General features: G+C 41.7%; 1 protein-coding gene across 1 annotated transcript in view; it reads left to right on the forward strand.

Moving 5' to 3' along the window:
• GALNT8 (polypeptide N-acetylgalactosaminyltransferase 8) overlaps window positions 1–18,732 on the forward strand; it is a gene marked incomplete at its 5' end in the record, with an annotated part of 56,441 nt that overhangs the window by 23,358 nt on the left and 14,351 nt on the right. Inside the window, 6 exons of the mRNA XM_080660405.1 lie at window positions 8,762–8,928; window positions 13,732–13,915; window positions 14,639–14,836; window positions 15,317–15,431; window positions 16,219–16,287; window positions 18,383–18,568. Of these exons, the coding sequence (XP_080516531.1) occupies window positions 8,762–8,928; window positions 13,732–13,915; window positions 14,639–14,836; window positions 15,317–15,431; window positions 16,219–16,287; window positions 18,383–18,568 (919 nt within the window). The remainder of the gene's footprint in view (window positions 1–8,761; window positions 8,929–13,731; window positions 13,916–14,638; window positions 14,837–15,316; window positions 15,432–16,218; window positions 16,288–18,382; window positions 18,569–18,732) is intronic.

Raw genomic sequence — 18,732 nt, forward strand, 5'->3', positions numbered from 1 at the left:
AACCTGATGTGGGGGAGGAACAAACTTTCCTCTACTAAGGTTGTTCTGGCTGGTCTAATAAGCACATAGACATGAGGTAAATTAGCAAGAGAAAAGAACCCAATTTAATACATGCATATGTTCCCTAGCTGGTTTGGCTCAGTGGATAGTGCCTGCGGACTCAAAGGTCCTGGGTTTGATTCCTGTTAAGGGCACATGCATGGGTTGTGGGATCTATCCCCAGTAGGGGGCATGCAAGAGGCAGCCAATCAATGATTCTCTCTCATCATTGATGTTTCTATCTCTTTCTCCCTCTCTCCCTTCCTCTCTGAAATCAATAAAAATACATTTAAAAAAAACACATACATATGTGTGGGAATCCCGAATACACGAGAGAGCCAGAGACCCCACATGCAGGAGATGTTCAGAGAGAGAAAGGGAGACTGAGGTATGCAAGACATCCTGAGCTAGGGAGAGGTAAGGTGCCTCGGGGACTCAAAGGGTCATTGCAGAATGATAAGAAGAGCAGATACTCAGTAAATAGAAGTTTGTCCTGTATTATGGGCAAGGCCCCTAATTAAGTTTTTCTAGGTAACTAAGGGAGGGGCAGAAGTTTCTCTTGAACCTGCAGCTAAAGTTGCCTTTAGCTCAAAACAATCTGCATACCCCAGAGGCACATCTTGGGGTGATTTTTTTCTGAATCCCCACCTGGGGGCCCACTACTTACAATTGTCATCTGAACTGGAGTGGGGCAGGCTTGTCGGACTGAGCCTTTAACCTGTGGGGTCTGATGCTGTCTCCAGGTAAATACTGTCTGAATTCTATCGGAATTTATACTGTCAGAATTGTAGGACACCCAGCTGGGGTCACAGAGAATTGCTTGGCATGGGAAAAACTCTCACACATTTGGTTACCAGAAATGTCAAGTGAAGTGTTCTGTGTGGTAATAATGTGAGTAATGAAAGAAACACAGTAGGGACAAACTAGGTTTTCCCCTACATAGGTAGGAAAGTGGTAAGATTTTTTTTTATATATATACAACTACTAGAGACCTGGTGCAAGAAATTCATGCACTATGTGTGTGTGTGTGTGGGGGGGGGGGGTCTCTCAGCCCGGCCTGTGCCCTCTCACAGTCCAGGACCCCTCACTCTTTACCTTCCGCCTGCTTGCTGCTCCTTACCACTCGGCTCCTGCCACTGCCGCTGCACTCACCAGCTGTGAGCCTGGCTTCTGGCTAAGCGGCGCCCCCACTGTGGGAATGCACTGACCACCAGGGAGCAGCTTCTGCATTGAGTATCTGCTTCTGGTGGTCAGTGCACTTCATAGCGACCAGTCATTCTGGTTGTTCTGTCATAATGGTCGCTTAGGCTTTTATTATATAGAATAGAGGCCCGATGCACAAAATTCATGCAAGGGTCTCAGCCCTTGCAGCCCAGCTGCCTCGGCTGGCCCTTGCAGCCCCAGCTTTGTCCGGAAGGTCATTCCGTTCGGACAGTTGTTCTGCTGTTCAGTCTAATTAGCATATTAGCTCTTTATTATATAGGATGTGTGAGTAGATTATTATTATTATTATTAGTGACCCAGTGCACGAAATTCATGCACATTAAAAGGGGATTAATTAGAGGAAATAATTTAATATTGTTATTGCCCTTTCTCTATAATAGAAGTCTCAGAGATGAAAGAAAATTAGTAAAATGTATATGAAAACCTTCCTCCTGTCAGAGTCTGGTGCTCACCATGGGACCCAGAGTCAAGTTCCTGCCCACCCACATGCACCTCAAAATTGTGTGAGACCCAGACCCAGCTGGCTCACCCCCATTGGACTAGATCCAGACCCAGCCAGTCCCACCCTTGTCAAGCCCTGCCAGGCAGGGGGCATAGCCTCAGGTCCCCTGGCCTGGCACCAGGATGGGGGGCGTGGCCTGAGGTCCCCCAGCCCAGACCACGGCGGGGGACGTGCCTTGAGGTCCTCCATCAAGCCCCACCAGGTGGGGGACATGGCCTGAGATCCCCTGTCAAGCCCCACTGGGTGGGGGTCATGGCCTGAGATTCCCCCGTCAAGCTCCGTCAGGCGGGGGGGTGTAGCCTCAGGTCCCCCGTCAAGCTCTGCTGGGTGGGTGGCATGGCCTGAGGTCCCCTGTCAAGTCCAGCCAGGCAGGGGGGCGCAACCTCAGGTCCCCTGGCCTGGTGCTGGGGCAAAGGGGCATGGCCTGAGGTCCCCTGTCAAGCCCTGCTAGGCAGGGGGTGCGGTCTGAGGTCCCCCAGCCTGGTGCCAGGGCAGGGGGAGAGGCCTGAGGTCCTGTCAAACCCTGCCAGGTGGGGGGTGCAGCCTGAGGTCCCCTGTCAAGCCCCACAGGGGCGGGGGAGGGCATAGCCTCAGGTCCCTGCTGATTGCTTGTTAAGGCTCCTTAAGGGAACTTGGCCTCAGCTGTGGGTGCAGCCATCTTTGTGATGGAGTGATAGTCAATTAGCATATTCCCTCTTTATTAGATAGGATTATGATTACTATTACCTCTTTATTAGATAGGATTATGATTACTTTTTTACAGATAACATACAGGAGGCACGAAAAGTGTAGATACCTTTCCCAAGATCATACAGCTAGAGAGTGGCAGAGCTGTGACTTGACTACGCATCTGTCTGGAAACTCTGCTCTTACTTGCTCTTATTCATTGTGCAGTTGTCTTCCCCCATATATGGCTTTGCTTTCCATGGTTTCAAGTATCCATGGTCAACCATGTTCTGAAAATATTAAATGGAAAATTTCAGAAATAAACAATTCATAGTCTTAAATTGCATGCCGTTCTGAATAGTGTGATGAATTCTTGCTCAGACTTGCTCTATCCCACCCAGGATGCAAATCATTCCTTTGTCCAGTGTATCCAAGCTCTACATACAGTCAATAACATATTCTGAGAGAAAGATCACTTTTACATAACTTTTATTATACTGTATTATTATAATTGTTCTATTTTATGTTGTTAATCTATTTCTGTGCCTAATTTATATATTAAATTTTATCATATGTATGTATGTGTTAAAGAAAAAAACAACAACCAGTTCCCCAATCGCATAATTTGTGCTAAAAGCCCATAATACTGTCAATATAAGAAACATCCAAACCTGTAGAGATTTTTTGTTTTTGTTTGTGAACCAGTTTTAATAAGTCAATTTACAATGTGGGATGGGAGCAGGGGATGAGGAAAAGTAGAAAAGAGAATATCTTGATATGTAATAACATAGTGCCCCTGAAGGGACTCTTTTATTTGAGCATGTGCACACATGCACACAATCTTTCTGTGTGAAAGCAGGAATAACAATAAATGCAAAATTAAGGATTCTGTGGCTGACATGATTACCCTATTGTATACATGTACAGTTCCCTTTTTAAAAGAAAAATGCCTGCAACCATTCTGTTTTTTTTGACAGTGATAAAATAATAGCTTTTGTGGAGAATTTTTATGAGTTTAATTGAGCCAAACTGAAGATATTTGCCAGGGAGCAAGATCTCAAGTGCTCTAGAGAATAACAGTTTTGCAGCTTCTTTTATGCATTTGAAATTAAGGAAGGAACATGAAGAAGGTTACATGAAGGTGCGAGAAAAGAAGGTAGGGATTGGATTACAGGGTAGTTAAGATTAGGTGCTCTCTCTTTTTTTTAAAAAAAATATTTTTATTGACTTTAGAGAGGAAGGGAGAGGAAGAGAGAGATAGAAACATCAATGATGAGAGAGAATCATCTATTGGCTGCTTCCTGCACACCCCCTACTAGGGATTGAGCCTGTAACTGGGGCATGTGTCAGAATGGGACTTGAACCATGATCCCTTTCCTGGTTCATAGGTTGACTCTCAACCACTAAATCACACTGGCTGGGCAAGATTATGTGCTCTCTTGAAGGTGCTTCTGGTTTATTTCAAAGATGTGTTAACTACATGCACAGAAACAATGGACAGAGCTTGCTCAAGGCAAAGATAAACCTGATTACTTACAATGACCTGCCCAGTTAGAAATTTATGATCAGATCACCTTTTGAAGTTATTTTTCATATAACTCACTTTTTTTTTTGTTCTCAATACCAAATCTAGATTTAATACCTGATCTAAATGTCATTTCAACCTCTCCCAGAAATGTAATCTTAATCCACCAGTCTTGAATTTTCTGGTATTCTGTCACTGTGGGCCCTCTCTATCCCCCTTAGAAAAAAAAACAAAATCTGCATGATGCAAACCCTTCGGTTCTCTCCCTCCAAAGAAAAGGTGTCCTGGACCAAAAGTCATCTTTTTCTTTTTTCTTTCTCTTTTATTAATAGTTCCCTTGCCTCACCCTTCTTCCTATAAAAATCTTTCATTTTGTACAAACCTTGGAGTATCCTTTTGTTGCTGGATGGAATGCTGCCCAGTTCATGAATTTCTTAAGTAAAAGCCAATTAGATCTTCAAATTTGCTCAGTTGAAAATTTTTAAACATATGTACAGAAAATACATAGTGTATATAGAGTTTGGTGCTATCTGTGGTTTCAGGCATCTACTGGGGGACTGGGAAAGTATCCCTGGTGGGTAACAGGGAGCTACTGTAGTCTCAAGGTTGATCTACAATCTCTATCAAAATACCAGCTGGATTTTGGGTAAAAGTTGACAAGCTGATCTCAAAATTCAAATGAAAATGCAAGCAATCCCAAGTAGCCAAAACATCTTGAAAAAGAAGAAAAACTATTACAGGACTCATATTTTCCCAGGTTCAAAACTTACTACAAAGCTACAGTAAATAAGACCAGGTGTTACTGGTTCAGAATAGACATATAGATCAGTGGAATGGATTGGTATCCAGAAATAAACTTACATTTATGGTTAATTGACTCTTGAATAGGGTACTGTGATTTTGCAATTTATGCTAAGAAATATATATTTGGTCTTTATCCATGTTCCTGGCACAGAGCCTCTGAAATCCTTGGGACTTTTTAAGTATGCAGAGAGATAAAGTTGTCTTTTGTTATTCATAAAAGATATGGGCTTGCCAGCGTAAGCAACCGTCATTAGAGGATTGGGACATTCAGCTCTTCCCCCCTTTGGAAGGGGAGAGGGGCCAGGAGATCGACTTGGTCACTAATGGCCAGTGATTTAATCAGTCATGCCTACATGATGAAGCCTTCATAACAATCCATGAGCTATGGGACTCAGAGAGTGGACTGGTAAACAAGAACACATGCACCCCAAGCCACGCTTTGGCAGATGCTCCTGTGCTCAGGACCTTTCAGGACCCTGCTCTTTGTATTTATCTGGCTGTTCATTCATATATTTTAATATCCTTTGCAATAAACGGGTAATCTAGTAAGTGAACTGGTTTCCTGAATTCTGCAAGCCCCTCTAGCAAATTAATCTAACCCAAGCAAAGGGTCATGAGAATTTATAACCCGTAAGTCAAAAGCACAAGTAACAACCTGGACTTGTGATTGGCCTCTGTAGTGGGGGAGAGGGGGGTAGGGTGTAGTTTTGTGGGCCTGAACCCTTAACCTATGGGATCTGATGGTAACTTCAGGCAGACAGTGTTAGCATTGAATTAAATTGGACACCAGGCTGATGTTGCAGAGTACTTTGATATGGGAAAACCGCCCCCATACCTGGTCACCAAAATTTTCATTGTCAGTAGTGCTATGAGTGGAGAGAAAGAAACAAACAGGAGAGTTTTTCTTCTTTGCATGTATCAAGACAATTCATTGGGGAATTAATAGTTTCTTCTACAAACATTATTGGGACAACTGGGGATTTATATACTAAAATGACAAATTTGGATTCTTACATTATGCATACATACTATAAATATTAACTCAAAGTGATCATACATGTAAATGTAAGAGATAAAATTATAAAACTCTTGGAAAAAAATCTGATCATGGGTCAGATAGCATAAGTGATAAAAAAGATTGAAAACTTGAACTTCATAAAAACTGAATTTTTTTTTTTTTTTTGCCGCAAATAATATAATCAAGTAAGTGAAAAAACAACTCACAAAGTGGGAGAAATATTTGCAAACCATATATCCAGTAAGGTACTTGAACCTAGAATACATAAATAACTTCCATAATTCAATAACAAAAAGACAAATAACAAAATTTAAAATAAACAAAGGATTTAGACATTGATCCAAAAAACATACAAATGACCAAGAAACAATGAAAAGATGCTCAAAATCATTAGTTACAAGGAAAATGGAAATCAAAACCACAGTGAGCTAATACTTAACAACCTTTTGGATGGCCATCATCAAAATAACAGAAGATGACAAATGTTGTTCAAGAGGTGGAGAAATTTGAACCCTCATTTATTACTGATAGTAATGTAAAATGGTGCAGCCACTTTGGAAAACAGGAGGGCAGCTCATCAAATTGTAAGCCAAAATTAATTTTAAACTTTAACAAAGAATGGAAGGCATTTATTTGAGCAAAAAGGAGCTGCAGCCCAGCAGACACATTTAGGTAACAACCTAAATTGCGTTCCACCAAGATGAAGGGGAAGCATCTTTTATGGCAACAGTCCTCCCCTCCCTCCACCTGGTTTTTAATGAGGTCCATTGTATGTAAATGAGGTATCCAAATTGTGCAGTTCTGATTGGGCCAATCTGTCTGTTGGTGGATAGATGAAGCCAGAGTTTCCTTCCCTGCAGTGGTTGACTCAGATGGTGTAAACAAGTGGGGCATAGTGCCGAAGCCCAGAGTTTAGTCAGAAGTTCTTCCTAGTTGTTCAGAGTATGTAACAAGCCCCTACCAGCAAATGGCCACTAGGCTCTTACTAGTTACAAAATTTTGGCCCTCATTTGACCAGAGGCAGTCCTTCTCAGCAGGTAAATTTCTTCTTGGATTCACATCAAATGAATCTTTCTTCTCAGCGTCCACATGTTAAACAGTTATCATATGATTTACAGCTGCACTCTCAAGTGTGTATGTAAGTGAAACAAAATCATGCCAACACAAAAATTTGATCATAGTGGTATTAATTGTCAAAAAGAGGAAATATCCTAAATTTCCAATAACTGATGAATGGATACATATGGTATATCTATGCAATAGAATATTATTTGACAATAAAAAGAAATGAAGCACTGATATGTGCTGTAAAATTGATAAACCTTGAAAATATTATGCCAAGTAAAAGGAGCCAGTCACAAAAGACCACATATTGTATACTAGAGGCCCAGCACACAAAATCATGTGAGACCCAGACCCACCACACTGCTGGGCCCCCAGACCCACCCTGCACAAGCCGCAGGCCCCGCCTCCACCACGCCAGCCCTGCTAGCCCCGCGAGCCTCGCGTGAGCCCCACCTCGCCGCACGAGCCGAGAGTTCTGGCCCGTGAGAGGTGCTCCATGCACCTCCTAGTGACCGGTTGTTTGGTTGTTCTGCCCTTATAGCGTCACGACCACAGGTCTTTTATGATATAGATTTCCATTTATATGAAAAGTCCAGAATAGGCAATTCTACAGAAATAGAAAATAAATCCACTAATCAGTGGTTGCCTATGACTGAGGTAGGTGGGAATAGAATGGTTTGGGGAGAAATAGAGAATGACTGATAATGGGTATGGAGTTTCTTTTTTGTTTTGTTTTGTTAAGCCTCATCCAAGGATATTTTTCCATTGATTTTTAGAGAGTGGAAGAGAGAGGGTCTGAGCCAGGGAGGGACCTCAACCAATGTATTTGTCCTTGACCAGAATTGAACCCAGGACCCTTTGGTCCTCAGGCTGATGCTCTCTCCACTGAGCCAAACAGGCTAGGGTATGGGTTTCTTTATAGTGTGATAAAAATGTTCTAAAATGAATATTATAAAAAACACTGAATTGCACACTTTTAAATGGGTGAATTTTATTGCATGTAATATGTATCTCAAAAAAAAAATGTTAAGAGAAGAGTAAGCCAGTGCCTCACGTATGGTAAGAATTTAGCAAATTTAAACTTTGACATTTTAAAAAATATGTCAAGCACAATTCTTTGGACAGTTTGCTATCTCTCTATAGTGGTGACGTAGTGGGTTGTGTCAAAAATGACTGAAGGTCTGAGAACATAGGGAAAGGGTGGTGACAATGTTAGAAAAAAGTCCTCTGGCAAGTAAGCTAATTTGGGGATGGAGGAGAAATAACAATTTCTTTGGGGGCATGTTGAATGTTCAAGTGGAAATGTCTCCTGAAGAGTAATAAAAAAGAAATGAATTTTATCCTCAGAACAGGAGAATTTAGGAAAAATAAATATGAAATCTTCTGGCTACTGTGATAAGCAAGAGAGAGTTTTCTTTTCTAATGAGCTTGGGTGAGTTGATTGATATAATAACACTAGAGGCCCAGTGCACAACATTCGTGCACTGGAGGGGAGGTGGTCTCTCAGCCTGGCCTGTGCCCTCTCACAGTTTGGGACCCCTTGGGGGTTGTCCACCTGCTGGTGGGGAGTGGGCCTACGTCGGCAGTCAGACATCCCCCAAGGGGTCCTTAGCACTGCCGCGGAGGTGGGAGAGGCTTCCTCCACTGCTGCTGCTCTCACCAGCCATCAGCCCGGCTTCTTGCTGAGCGGCACTCTCCCTGTAGGAGTGTACTGACCACCAAGGGGCAGCTCCTGTGTTCAGCATCTGCCCCCTGCTAGTCAGTGCACATCATAGCAACTGGTTGTTCTGCCATTTGGTCGATTTGCATATTAGGGTTTTATTATATAGGATTATATGTAGTGAAGTGATATCAATTGGGTAGTAATGGTTAAGTAATTTTAAAAAGTAAACTGTTTATTATAAATGGTCTCTCCTAGGTGTCTTCAGAAGACATATTCTTCACAACTCCCATCTCTCAGTGTCATTCTCATATTCATGAACGAAGCTCTATCCATTATACAACGGGCCATCACCAGTATCATCAACCGGACCCCCTCTCGATTGTTAAAGGAGATCATCTTGGTGGACGATTTTAGTTCAAATGGTGAGCTACTTGATCAAGGAATAGTAGTAAAATGAGCATTTATCAACTGTGGTAGGCTGGAAAGGGGTTTTAGCTTAGAGTTTAGGACATTTTGGGCTCCTCATATAAGAAGAAGAAAGGGTTTATTTATTGATCCCAATTTGCAATGGGCACATTAATCTTCACAAAGTCAAGACAGAGGATCATCATCTCAATTACACAGTTGAGGAAACAAAGACACAGCAAACACATAATGTGCCCAAATTGCATGGCCAGTCAGTGGTGGAGCTGAGCCAGGCCCAGGATTGTGTGACTCCAAAGCCACCTGTGCTCTGTCCATGATCCATGTGAGAGAGGCCTGAAGGAGTGAGCTGGGGTCCAAAGGAGGATCTCAGACACCAAGGTTGAATTTAAGTCATTCCTTATGAGAAAAAAAAATCTTCCTAGGTAGTTAAGCCCAGAGAAAAGATGAGATTTGGATGCTGAGACTCTTTACAATGGCAATGCTCCCTCCCCACCCTGGTCTAACTCCCGCACCCTTGCAAGGAGGACACATGGAGAACTGGGAGACAGTGGGTAGACATGAGTCCTCACTTTCTGGGGTTTCCAAATCCAAGTTCCTCCTTTATAAGCTCTATGACCTTGAGTAACTTAACTTGTCCTTGCTACTATTTTCTTATTTGCAAAACATGGATGTTGATGAGGATAACTATCTCATAGACTGTAACAAGAATTAAATGAGATAATAATGATAGTTAACACTGTTCTAAGCACCTTACATATGTTAATTATTTTAACCATTATAAAAATCCTATGAGGAAGGAGCCCCTTTGCTCAGTTCACAAATACAAAAAACTAAGGCATAATCTGGTCAAGGAACTTGGTCAACACAGCTGGTAAATGATGGAATTGAGATTTGACCACAAACTTCAGCATCTTAGAGCCCTAGCTCTAGCCACTGTTTTTATTGATATAATATATGGATTATGAATAGCATTTAGCACATAGTAACCTCTCAGCAAGTGTTAGCTCTTAGTTTTATGAATTTGGGGCACTTAATAAAAGAAACTAGAATCTCATCACAAAACAAGAGATTTGGGCTAACAATTAGGAGGAAATTTTGAATAGTAAGGACTGTAAAATGGCAGCCCATGAGAGGAATAGTTTTCCCTTTCTGAGGATCTTTAAGTACCAGACAGGTTATTTCAGCTTCAAATTAAGGGCTGTTTCACCAGAGGAGAAGAGACAAATGACCTTTGAAACCTTCATTTTTGGATTTCCAGACACTAAAAATACTCCTTTTAATGTTATTTTTTTAAAAAAATATATCTTGTTATTGATTTCAGAGAGGAAGGGGGAGAGAGAAAGAGAAAAATATCAATGATAAGAAAGAATCATCGATAGGCTGTCTTCTGCACGCCCCCTACTGGGGATCAAGGCTGCAACCTGGGCATGTGCCTTTGACCGGAATTGAACTCAGGACCCTTCAGTCCACAGGCCGACATTCTATCCACTGGGCCAAACCAGCTAGGTATCCTTTTCATGTTTTAAATACCTTCCTTTCTTGTCCTTCCAATATAACTGCACAAAAAATGAGGCGGTACAATTCCCAAGCAAAATTCCACCTGAAAAAAAAAGAAAAGAAAATGGCTGACTTTATTCATTTCTGGAAATGGAGGTCAATATCAACTTGCATACCTGATTTTCAAGCAAGAAATAGGAGTGTAATTAGAAAGACCTCTGTTCTGGACACCTGAGAAGACCTGGCTCCACTCCCTGGCTCTCTGAGAGGACCTGAAGCAAGTCAAGTCATCTTACCTCTCTGGGACTCAGCTCCTTCATGGGGCAAATGCAGGGGCTACGGTAAAGGGCCTCTGAAGGTAACTTTTTCTATGAAAAAAAAAATCAAAGATTCTATAAGTCTACATTCCATGAGGAGAGATAAGAAATAATTCAAGACTTTTTTATGTGGACCAATGAAATTAAAGGTACAAAATTACAAACATAGGGTAGACACACAACATAGTCCTTGATTGTCCCATTGTGCCCCCATCATATAACGCATCCCTATCACTTGAGTTGAAAGTTCATTTGTGTTTTCCATAGAGATAATTTTTTGGATGGGCACAGAAGAGGGTATTGTTAGTTGCTCTTTATTGTCACTGGGACAGGAATCAATTTCTCTCTCATTAACCATGGAAACATCAGATAGATTGGGCCTACACTGAACAGAACTCAAAAATCTGTTTTGTGCTACACTGAGAAAAATAATTGGAAGTCTCTACCATGCATGCCAGAAGATAAACTTACTCATGTGACTGTGAGGGTAAGTTACTCAGCTACATTATTCCCCATTTTCTCATCTGTAACATAGGGTAAATAACACTGCCTTTCTGATAGGACCTTTCTTGGGATTAAATAACACTTGTAATGTCCTCAGAACAGGGCTTGCTCCCAATAAATGTTAGCCAGTGTTGTACTCCTTGTTTATCTCAGTATCATTTATAGTACTATTGAAATGCCACAGCCTGGTATTAGAGGAGTGTCCCCTTCCTTTATTTCCCTAGAATCTTTTTCTTTCTTTCTAGGTTTATTTTAGAAGATCCATTTAAGGGTCTTTAATTCTTATGTTGGACTATAGGCATTATTTCTAGGGCCTAGATGTAAACATTAATTTGCATCAGGTCAAGTGTTTCAAGTCAACAAAGCTAATCTAAGTTTTTCAGAAATTATATTAATGTAGGTGGAGCCCTGTATTTTCTCCCCAGTTTTAGGCAAATTCCACAATCAACAACTATTTATTGAGTTTTACCATGTGCCAGGCATTATGCATAAAAGAGGATGTCAGTGATTTCAAGAAGTTCCCATTTTAATTGATAAGGCAAGACAACCTATGAAAAGACACCTCGATGTATGAAAAGTAGTGTGTTAAACTGAGTGAGCTGTCAGTGAGTGTAAGAAATCCCAGAGAAGTAATTGGGATGACTTAGGGAGGCTTCCTGGAGGAAAAGGCCTTGGTTTGGGACTTGAAAGCTTGGTAGGATTTGAAAAGGCAAAGAAAACAAAGGAAGACTGAACGGCTCTGGTGGGGTTATAGGGAGTGGAGAGAGAGAAAAAAAAAGATGTGAGCAAAGATATAGAAGCCAGAAGCACCCTGAGCTGACCAGCCTGAAATAAAGAATCTTTTGGGGGTTGAGGTAGAAGGAGTATCAATGGGAGAGCAAGACTGAGAAGGAAACAGGTTTACTTTAGAACAGTGGTTCTCAACCTTTCTAATGCCGCAACCCTTTAATACAGTTCCTCATGTTGTGGTGACCCCCAACCATAAAATTATTTTCGTTGCTACTTCATAACTGTAATTTTGCTACTGTTATGAATCGTAATGTAAATATCTGTATTTTCCGATGGTCTTAGGTGACCCTGCTAGCGGTTCTAAACCTGTGGGCTCTCTTTAACACCTTGAATTACTGATTCATCATTCTGGAGTGCAATAGGGAAAGTTCTAAAATGGGTATGATTTTAGTACCATAGTCATGTCAGTATTGATTCCAGGATTCACAAATCTAATCTTCTTCTGAGAAAGGAACCAGAAAGAATCTAATCTCTTGGCCATTGTGGGGTGTGAATAGGGGAGAGGAGATGGAGGGAAATCTTGATAAATCTAACCAGTACATACATAGTTCTTGAGGAGCATGGCATGGTGGTTAAATACAACATGGGCTCACACTAAGGTATGCCACTTACTTGATGTGTGATTTAAACAAGTTTCTTACCCTCTCTGTGCCTCAGTTTTTTCTGAAGTGCCTTCCTCATAGGATTTTTTGAGAATTAAATGAATTAATATTATCAGGGAGTCATTTTGTTAGATATTTTAAATATTGCTTAGTGATTTGTATGTAAGTTGTCTTCATACATATGAGAAAGTCAACTAGTAGGCTCACCCAAAGAACAAATGCATAGACAGGCTTTATAAAAGAGAGGAGAAAGAGAGAGAAGGAAAAGTATCAGCAATCTTGGAATAGTGAATCTTGTTTGCATAATTTTGGGGATATACTCATTAGCTGAAAGTTAGAAAAGGGATTAGTTGGGCATTCTGTCCCAGTTGGCCCTTGAGTAGGCCAAGTAGGAATAGCTAACACAAGACAAAACAATTTCAGTTGCTTATGTATTCTTTAGAAAAATCTTGAGTGTTTAGTTGTGGAGATGTTGTGAGCTGTCTCTGCAATGTCTGACCACCAACATTTCTATCTTAGTTAGATCAGGTCTGTCCTACTCATTCTTTTTTTTTAAACATACTATTTATTTATCTATTTATTTTTAATCCTCACCCAAGGATATTTTTCCCATTGAGTTTTAGAGAGAGTGGGAGGGAGAGGGAGAGACAGAGAGAAACACTGATGTGAGAGAGAAACACATTGATTGAATGTCTCCTGCAGGGTCAAGAGCCTGCAACTGAGGTACGTGCCCTTGACCGAAATTGAACCTGGGTCCCTTCAGTTCACAGGCCAATGCTTTATCCACTGAGCTGTCCTACTCATTCTTGTTAAAAAATTTCAGTATACATAAACCTTGTATAACAGTGTCTGGCACATAGTAAGCAATTTCTAAGGTAGTTTAACTTTGAGGGAAAAGAGATTAGAATGGTGCTATTAAGCCTGAAGATGGAATAGAGAGGAAGGTGCAGGGGACACAGTCAAGGCTGTAGAATCGCCCATCCTAACCTGGAGATAGTTCAATCACTACTAGCTATAGAATAGTATTAAATTTCAGTACCAAATTCATCATTACATTCAGAATTTCTATAGGTGTGTATTTTGTTGGCAGGAGAACTAAAGGCAAACTTGGATGAGCATATTAAGCTTTACAACCAGAAGTATCCAGGACTACTGAAAATAGTACGGCATACCAAGAGACAAGGTCTTGCTCAAGCCCGCAACACTGGCAGGGAAGCGGCCACAGCTGAAGTGGTAGCCATCCTGGATGCTCATATTGAAGTGAACGCTGGGTGGTAAGGCTCCAGATGGTTTCTTCTTCCAAAAAAAGGGGAGAAAGGACATATTGTAATGCTGAATATAAGACAGGATAGTGTGGAAATGGGGAAAGCCTACATCAGACCTTAAACACAGGGAAGCTACAAAGACAGGATGCTTTTACTCGAGGATTTTGGTTGGCTAAGGATAGTGCTGGAGCAAAAACAATGGGCTTGGCGTATTGACATTGCACCCAACCCTGACTTTACAATACTTTGGGACTTTGTATACATCACGTCATCTAACTTGATATTCATGTGCTTATCTATAAAATGGAAGAGATTATCTTTTGGTAATTCCTAAGGTTTTTCCCAGCTCTGAAATTACATGACATCAAGAGAGCTGTGTTCTTTGGAGAAGGTGGAGAATCAGATAGTAAAGAGTTATCATTTTGGAAACAGGACAGCCCAAAGGTAATGTAAATTCAGGCAGAATACTGATGGTCCTGGTTCAGAGTAGCTCAGGGGTAGTATTTGGATACTAATTTCAAATATGTTTTTGACATGGGTCAGCTGCTAGCATCCCAGCTATCCCAAAAGCTGCAGAACTTTTCTGGACTCTGGAGAGTTCCTCTCACCATCAAGCTCAGTCTAAATGAAGAAGGTGCTTAATGTCAGGGCAAGGTGCTTGGGGCACCTTTGTCTGCTTGCTCCTGCTGCTTGTCCACATACCTAACCTGGATTTGTTACGCACCCTTCTAGGGCAGAGCCCATCTTGGCCCGGATTCAGGAAGACCACACTGTGATTGTGTCTCCTGTGTTTGACAACACTCACTTTGACACCTTTGAACTAGAAAAGTATGAATTGGCAGTTGATGGGTTTAACTGGGAACTATGGTGCCGTTATGATCCACTGCCAAAGGCCTGGATTGATCTGAATGATGTCACTGCTCCAATGAAGTAAGTCTGAGAGGTCTCAGGAACATGGTTAGCACATGGGAAGTCAAGATGAATGGCGTGTGGTGGTAGTAATGGAAGAAGAGTGAAAGGAATGAAGGACAGAGAATAAAAATAAAAAAATGCTGATCCCAGATAAAAAATCACAGACACTTTGGGCTATCTGAGGGCTTTCAAGCAAAATAAAGCAAGTGGTTTAGAAAACATTTGGGCCATTTTAAGCAATTATCAGGCTATGAAGTAGGGATATCCAGATGAAAAAGATGTACTTTTAATAGACCTTGAGAAGGGTTATGACAACACAGAGGGTGAGGGAAAGTTACACACACTTAGTTCAGCTAGAGGGCTTAGGGAAACCCTATGGATAACAGGTCTGGGTAGAGTTTCAAAGGCCAAACCATGACTGCGTTTCCTACTGCTCACCTCCCTCCTAACCCATTCACTATGGAGAGGTTAGTAACTCTCTTGCTTTGTGCTCCACAGGAGTCCTTCCATCATGGGCATCCTGGCAGCCAACAGGCTCTTCCTGGGAAAGATTGGGTCTGTGGATGGTGGAATGCTGGTCTATGGAGGAGAGAATGTGGAACTTAGCCTGAGGGTGGGTACATTTCCATTCTTATGGGACAAAGCAGAGGGAAAATAATAGGAGGGTAGTAGTATCTCTGGAATCCTGAAACAAGGCTGAATGTCACTGGTTCAAGAGATAGACAAATCCTCATGTTTGTAGGTCACTAGAGAAAGGCAAGAGGACTTCAGGAGTGGCATCTTTTTGATGTAGGTTTATATAATCTGGGACTTACTGGGGAAAGGGTAAAACTGAGGCTTAGCAGATGGTGTTCCCCCTTGTCTTGAGAAATCCAGGCATTTTTCAAGCATCTCCTAGAATCAAACAACTCTGTGACAGACAGCTTTCTATAAGACCAAAGAGAAACTGGGCAGAGGGCCCAGGAGATACAGATGTGTGGGCAGCCAAATTGCTCCTAAATGAACAGCTATAACAGCTGACATGATAGCATAGGTCATGCTGAGATGTAGTTTAGTCTAGGACAAATAGCCAGTGATGGATTGTACAGCAATAAAATCCTCGAACCAGTTCTCATTCTGACCAATTTCCTGTGCACTGGCTACTCAGCAATGATGCCTCTTCTCTGCTGCAGCTTGGCTTTGATGGGGTGGCTCTGAAGGCTTTAGTTTGGAACTAGTGCATTATTTTTTTCTGTCCTATTAAATTTGTCAAAGTACATCTTATGGTCAAGCCCAAAGTCAAGGGGTGGGGAATATCTTCTATCTACAATGAAGTGATGGAGAACTGGGGCCAACACATCACCATCAGTTTGGAACAGGTCTCATGCACCTCTTAATTCCAAATCCTACTTTTCCACTAGAAAGTTTGTGCTATCCTGGCCAGATACAAACTCCCTAAGCCATACCTGCTGCACCAAGTACCTAGCATGGTGAGTGACATATGGCTTACACTTGATAATGAGTTTATAATAAAATAATAATAAGGATGTCAGGATGGCATTGTAAAAAATGCTGGACCTAGGTTCTAATCCTGGCTCTGCTAATTCCCCATTTCTATAAAATGCTCACCCCCGCAACTCCCAGCTCCAAAATTCTTTGCCTGAGTCAAGGTGACCTCTGGTCCATTGTGTTTTCTAGAGGAACAAGATAATTTCCTATATAAAGCTTATTCTGTCCAACTCCCTTCAGTTTCTTTCCAATTGAGACTGAAGACCACATATTGCACCCACTTAGGACCCAATCAAGATCCCACATTTATGTGTTAACAAATGAACTTTGAGTCCCTGTCTGAGTTTTCCATTAAGCCACAATCATTCTCTAGCAGAGAGAATTATTACTTTTTTTGCCTGGTGGTCTTGATCAGTTTTTCCACTTGTGAAATGAAGAGAAGTGTCCTTGTTTTAACTATCTCATAAGAATGATTGTGCAGTTAAAATGTAATAAATAACTTGAAATGATTTATGAAGATATGAATTAGAATTCTTATTTGGCTTTTGGGACAGAAGCCAAAATAATAGAGGTTTAAATAAGATAGAAATTAATTTTTTTCTTCCATAACTTTTTGAACATAAGTGGTTCAGGACTGAGATGGCAGCTCCAGGGTGATGGGGACCAAGACTCTCCCATCTTATGGTTCTGCCTCACTAATATCACACCCATATTCTAGTTAGCAGGAAGAGAAAGTAGGGAAAGAGAGAGTATGCGCTTCCTCTTTTTTTTTTAAACGAGTTCTACCTGCAAGTTGTGTATATTGTATTTCATTGGCCAGCACTGGTCAGATGGTCATACCTATACGCAGTCAAGATGTTGGCCAGGGCTGGGTTCTCAGCTAGGATTGACTGAAGAAGGATATGCTTCTAGGCTCATGTTGGTGTTGGCAGCATTCAGCTCCTTGAAGTCTCCCAGACTGAGGAGGCATTCAGGTTTTGGCTGTCTATCAGTTGGAAGCCACCTTTAGTTTCTTGCACTCTTCATATGGTGGCTCACAACTTGGTTACTTGCTTCTTCTAAGCCAGCAAAAGAGTGCATCTCCTAGCAGGATGGACACTACAATCTTATGTAATGTAATCACACGCATGTAATTGTGTACATACCTTTGCCATATTCTACTGGTTAGAAGAAGATCACAAACCCACACTCAAGGGGAGGGGAGCAAGGAAGGGTATGAAGATGAGAAGGCATGGATCATGTGGATCACCTGTGGGTCTGTTCATCACATTGCATAATATCTGGCATACAGGTCTAGGAGGGGTCATAGGACACTAACTCCAGTGTGATTAGCTCAGGGCTTGGTGCTCCTCAGGACACTGGCACTTTTCCTTAGGATAAATGAGCAGGGACAGACTGTCACGACCTTTGCAGTGGGGTTCAGGATCTGAAGGAGGGGCTGATGCAAAAATGAAAATTCTATACAAGAAATATGAATTTAGAAGGCATTGGGGGCCAGGTGGAGCCTCTTTCTTGAAGAGACACACTGAAACTGGGTCCTGTCTGCTTTTATTTAGTTTTAGATACACATATTGCCCTCAGTAAAGCATGGCAAACAGCTAGCAGACAGACTGTCTCTAAGGTCAATAAAGATCAGTAAGGTCCAGTAAACATTTACTTGGAGGCTATTGAGCCACTACTATCTCAACACAAACAATTGGTGCTTAGCGTCAGCCCTGCTAATGTTCAAGATTCATCGGCCTTCCATGTTCCTTGGTGCACTCTCATGGAAGTATTGGCAAGTGGTGACTTCCCACAACAGACCTTCCTTTGGTTTGTTCAGGAGGACTTCCTAAAGTGGGTAGGATTTCTGGAACTGTCTGAATGACAGGAGAGAAGAAGATTGGTAAACTTCTAAGGAAGATTGTTTTAGATAAGTGGTTTGGGAGGTAACATAAAGATGGGAGTGGGAGGACTGAATTTACATTCTTTAAAAAATGGCTCTAAAATGTTGGTCTCTGTGCATCCATAAGCAATGCTACTTATTGGGTATGGGGCCAAGACTGTCCAGATGATTTCCACCCCCTTCTCTTGCAGGTGTGGCAGTGTGGAGGGAGAATTGAGGTCTTGCCCTGCTCCCGGATTGCTCATCTAGAGAGACATCACAAGCCCTATGCCTTGGAACTGACTTCTGCCATGAGGCGCAATGCTCTCAGAGTGGCCGAAATCTGGATGGATGAGTACAAATACATGGTCTACTTGGCTTGGAATATACCACTCCAGGTTTGTCATGGCATTGAATAGGACCAGGAGGAGGAGGTGGTGGTAGTGGTGGGAAATGGAAAGAGATACAGCAAAAGTGTCATCCCAGTCCTAAACAATAAGGGTAAAGTCCAGATGGTGTGATGATAATGATACAACATTTATGTAGTAATACTATGTTCCAG

This window comes from Plecotus auritus, assembly GCF_963455305.1.
Source record: "Plecotus auritus genome assembly, chromosome: 3".
NCBI classification, from domain to species: Eukaryota; Metazoa; Chordata; class Mammalia; order Chiroptera; family Vespertilionidae; genus Plecotus; species Plecotus auritus.